The following is a 4,961-nucleotide window of genomic DNA, read 5'->3' as shown; positions in this document are numbered from 1 at the left end:
CTGACACTACTCAATTTCAAGCCTTACTTAAAACTACAGTAATTAAGACAGTATGGGTATTGACAAAAAATCCAGACAAATAATGGAACAGAATAAAGAGTTTAGAAATAGACCCACATAAATATAGTCAACTGATCTTAGACAAAGAAGCAAAGGCAATATAATAAAGGTAATCTTTTCAGTAACTGGTGCTGGGACAACTAGACATCCACATGAAAATAATGAATCTAGACACAGACCTTACACCCTTCACAAAAATTAACTCAGAATAGATCGTGAACCTAAATGTAAAACGCATGTGGCAGAAAACCTAGATGACCTTGGGTCTGGCATTGACTTTTTAGATACACCACCAAAGGCACAATTCATGAAAGAAAGAATTGAAAAGCTGGACTTGGTTAAAATTAAATTTTCCTCTGTTGCCCAGGTTGAGGTACAGTGGCACAATCATGGTTCACTGCATATCAGTAAGTTCTAACCAGGAAAGATGTTTAACTGTTAATTGAAAAACATGTAAAATATCATTAACCTTCTCTATATCTTTAGAAAGATGTTTTGTTTTGTTTTGTTTGGCAGAGCTAGCTGAGGTTTTATTTTGGAAAAAAAAAGAAAAAAAACAATTGAATTGTTTTGCACCTGGAGGCATCAGCAAGAGGGGTACCCCAGGCAGTAAACTTACTAAAGTTTTTTAACATGTATGTATGTATATGCATATGAATGCTTAGTTACATATTTCTTTGTTAATTTGGGAAAAAGGAGGGAAATATAGATACTTAATTATTAACATTGGTTATCTCTGAGGGAGAAGATTAAATAGGCAGAAGGAAAGACTTTTAATTTATATACATTTCTTTTTAATTATATTATGGGATTATGGATGAATTTTATTATTTTATAATTTTTAATAATTTTCAAATAAAAGTTATCAAAGTACCTACCATTCACTGCTGAAAAAAAAATATTTTTCATATGTCATAAACATTATATATTCACTTAACCAACCTTATTTCTCAGTTTTCTCCAGTTGCCATGCTAATCCAGACAGTTTTTTAAAAATATATAAAATTTATTCAAACACCCATGACTAGGCTCATGATGCTTTCCCTGATATCTAGGAAGAGCTCATTTCCCCTTACCCATTCCTAAATTATCTTTAAGATCCAACCTAGCTTCTACCATTTTTAAAGGCATTCCCTAAAAAGGGAAACAATTCATTGATTTGAATGCCTATTAAGTGCCACTTTTGTGGTTTCTAAAAAATATTATCACACGTATTTAAGTTAATTTGGGGTAGAGATCCTTTAATGTTTCAACAGAGAAAATGGGATTAGGTCGATCACATGAGTTACGTAATAGTATAATCTTAGATAACAGTAAAAAATTATCTTCAACTCATTTTCTTTGTTTTTCTGTTGCCCAGGCTGGAGGCCAATGGTGCGATCTTGGTTCACTGCAACCTCCACCTCCCGGGCTCAAGTGATTCTCCTGCCTCAGCCTCCTGTGTATCTGGGATTACAGGCACACACCACCACACCCAGCTAATTTTCATATTTTTAGTAGAGACGGGTTTTGCCATGTTGGTCAGGCTAGTCTCGAACTTCTGGCCTCAAGTGATCTGTCCATCTCAGCCTCCCAAAGTGCTGGGATTACAGGCATGAGTGAATTTTTAATTTTATTTATTTCATTTTTCTTTTCCATAAATTCCATTTAATTTTTTTTTCATGCCAATAATGTTCTTTTTTGTAGTTTCCTATATCCTAAAGAGGTTTCCAAGCTGTATTTTATTTCTCTAAACATAACAAACATGGTTAAATCTGCAACCAATAAATCTAGTTTTGGTGGTCTTCAAAGATTACTTTTTACTGTTTCTTCTTTCTTTTGGTTCTCAATTGTGGTGCCTTGTTTCTTTAATACTTGGTTGTCTTTAACTGTATGTCCTTGAAATTTTATTTGAAGGGTTCTCAAAGCCTGGAAGGAGGGTGCTTTTCTCCAGAAGAAAATTTGTCTAGGATACTACCATTCTGAAACCAATTTAGATTCGATTCATGGTTTGAGGTTTCCTGGATCACCCAGATCATGAGAATGTTGGCAACAAACCCACGAAGGCTAGTCTGTGATTTATTAACTCAATGAAAGGTTTTACTGAGTTTTTATTCTTTCTGGTTTTTTCTCCCCTGTTTTACTGGATGCCATGGTAACTCTCCCTATCATCTCATGGAAGCAGGGAATTTTACTGCAGGTTTGTCCTATCCAAAGAATTTACCCTTACATAGTACAAATTTAATGTGGATATTAAACTTCTGATCTTGGGAAGGCCTGAGCTTTGACTACTTCCCCTTTCATTCTGGTGCGGGTGGGGCTTCAAACTTGTGGTTCACAGCTGCCTGATCAGCAAAGGCCTTTAAGGCAAAAGTAGTTGCAAATGCTGATGTTAATTCTCTGGCATTCACCTGCAGTTCTTCTCTCTTGCTAGTTCTTCAATACCTTTAGGATTTCTTTTTTCATATTCTATCCAAATATTTAATTGTCATCAATGAGAGAACTGGCTCAAAAAACTTGGCTTGCCGTTACCAGAATTAGAAGTCCCACATTTTATTAACTCTCTTCAATTTGTTGAATGAAATTTGTTATTGAATGTAATTCATTCATCAAAAAAATGAATAAATGAATGGCTTTCAAATTAAATAGATAAGTCAACTTCAAATTCAACAATCTCGTATCTTTGAACATCAATTTCATCACTGGTAAAATAAACAGTTTGAACAAAATTATCTCTAAGACTCTTTACTATTCTAAAATACCAAGATCTATGCATACATGTAATCACCTTTCAATTTTTGGGTTATATTAGCTCATTTAGTAATTATGCCAAAATAACACTCACTTTCATTCCAAGGCCTCCCTTCTCCATCTTCTCAAATCCAAGAGCCAAGACACATTCTGCCACACCTTAAAGGAAAATGTAATTATTTTGGAAAATTCAAATTTCCAAAGAGCTTCAAAATACCATTAAATACTTCTATTTAAATAAGTACATTAAATGAGTGCACAGTGGCTCACACCTATAATTCCATCAGTTTGGGAGATCAAAGCAGATGGACTGCTTAAGTCCAGGAGGTCGAGACCAGCCAGAGCAACATAGTAAGACTTTGTCTCCACAAAAATTTTAAAAATTAAAATGTTTGAAAAATTAGCTGTAGTCCTAGTGACTTGGGAGGCTGAGGCAGGAGGTCACTTGAGCCCAGAAGTTCTGTATCTAAATAAATAAGCCAATTTACATAAATTGCAAATACACACTATAATCCCACAAAGGTTTTTTGTTGTTGTTTGTTTGCTTTTTTTTTTTTTTTTGATACAAAGTTTTAGTCTGTCACCAAGGCTGGAGTATAGTGGCAGGATCACAGCTCACTGCAGCTTCCACCTCCCAGGCTCAAGCGATTCTCCCACCTCAGCTCTCTATTAGCTGAGACTACAGGAATATGCCACTCCATTCAGCTGATTTTTGTATTTTTTGTAGAGACAGAGTTTTGCCATGCTGCTCAAGCTGGTCTTGAAATCCTGGGCTCAACTGATCTGTCAACCCCTACCTCCCAAAGTGTTAGGATTACAGGTGTGAGCCACTGAGCTGGGCACTACAAAGGTTTTTTTGGATTTTCGTGGGTTTTTTTTTGTTGTTTTTTTTTTGAGACAGCATCTCATTCTGTCATCCAAGCTGAAGTGCAGTAGAGCAATCATGGCTCACTGAAGCCTAGACCTCCTGGGCTCAAGCAATCCTCCTGCCTCAGCCTTGCATGTAGCTGGGACCACAGGCCTATGGCACCGTGACCAGTTTTCTTGCCCCCCCTCTTTTTTTTTTTTTTTTGTAGAGGTGGAGGTCTCACCATGTTGTCTAGGCTGGCCTCAAACTCCTGGGCTCAAGTGATCCACCCATCTCAGCCACCCAAAATACTAAGATTACAGATATAAGCCACCACCTAGCCAAAGTTTTTAATAACAGAGAAATTACATAGAAAATGCTTATATTTTTCTAGATAAGAGGAAAAATCAGGCCGGGTGCAGCGAGTCACACCTGTAATGCCAACACTTTGGGGGGCCAAGGTGGGAGGATTGCTCAAGCCCAGGAGTTTGAGACCAGTCTGGGCAACATGGTAAGACCCCATCTCTACAAAATATACAAAAATTAGTCAGGTGTGGTGGTACATGCCTATGATCCCAGCTATTAATACTTAGGAGGTTGAGGTGGGAGGAGCACCTGAGGCAGAGAGGCACTGGCTGCAGGAGCTGAGATCATGCTACTGTACTATAGCCTGGGTGAGAAAGTGAGGCCCTGTCTAAAAAGAGAAATGAGGAAAAATCAATTAGGTGCTTAATTCTTCCCTTGCGTCTCAATATGTTAATAAAATTTTTTATTAATGTAGAAATATGTTTCAGTAATGAATATAAAAAACTAATTTAGAATCACATTTAGAAAAAACTGAAAATTTGAAATTAAAAATTAAAAAACAAACCCAAAGAATATCTCAAAAGAATTATTTTTGGAGAGAGGGGGCACCTAAAAATGATGTTAAAGTTCAGCTGAGGAGCCAAACATTCCTGCAGGAGCTGGATTTTTAAAAAAAGACAGAATGGCCATATTTTTCTTTAAAAATTAAAAAAAATATAATGTAACAGAAACAGGAACCACTAGCATTATCAAACAATATAAAGTTCCAGCAATTAAAACACTGGGGCTGGGCACAGTGGCTCATACCTGTAATCCCAGCACTTTGGGAAGCCGTAGCGGGCAGATCACAAGGTCAGGAGATCAAGACAATCCTGGCCAACACAGTGAAACCCCATCTCTACTAAAATATAAAAAATTAGCCAGGCATGGTGGCAGGCTCCTGTAATCCCAGCTACTCGGGAGTCTGAGGCAGGGGAATGGCTTGAACCTGGGAGGGAGAGGTTACAGTGAACCAAGG

The 4,961-nt window shown here is 37.1% G+C and overlaps 1 protein-coding gene across 3 annotated transcripts in view; it reads right to left on the bottom strand.

Moving 5' to 3' along the window:
• Window positions 1-4,961, bottom strand: part of SCP2 (sterol carrier protein 2) — a 97,123-nt gene that overhangs the window by 81,781 nt on the left and 10,381 nt on the right. For all 3 annotated transcript variants that reach the window (XM_017504385.2, XM_017504383.2, XM_017504384.2), the window contains one exon: window positions 2,885-2,949. In XM_017504385.2, coding sequence (XP_017359874.1) covers window positions 2,885-2,949 — 65 coding nt within the window. The remainder of the gene's footprint in view (window positions 1-2,884; window positions 2,950-4,961) is intronic.

The sequence above is a fragment of the Cebus imitator genome, unplaced genomic scaffold (assembly GCF_001604975.1).
Source record: "Cebus imitator isolate Cc_AM_T3 unplaced genomic scaffold, Cebus_imitator-1.0 Scaffold322, whole genome shotgun sequence".
NCBI lineage: Eukaryota > Metazoa > Chordata > Mammalia > Primates > Cebidae > Cebus > Cebus imitator.
The sequence above is the reverse complement of the archived record's forward strand: the minus strand, read 5'-3'. Positions and strand labels throughout refer to the sequence as shown.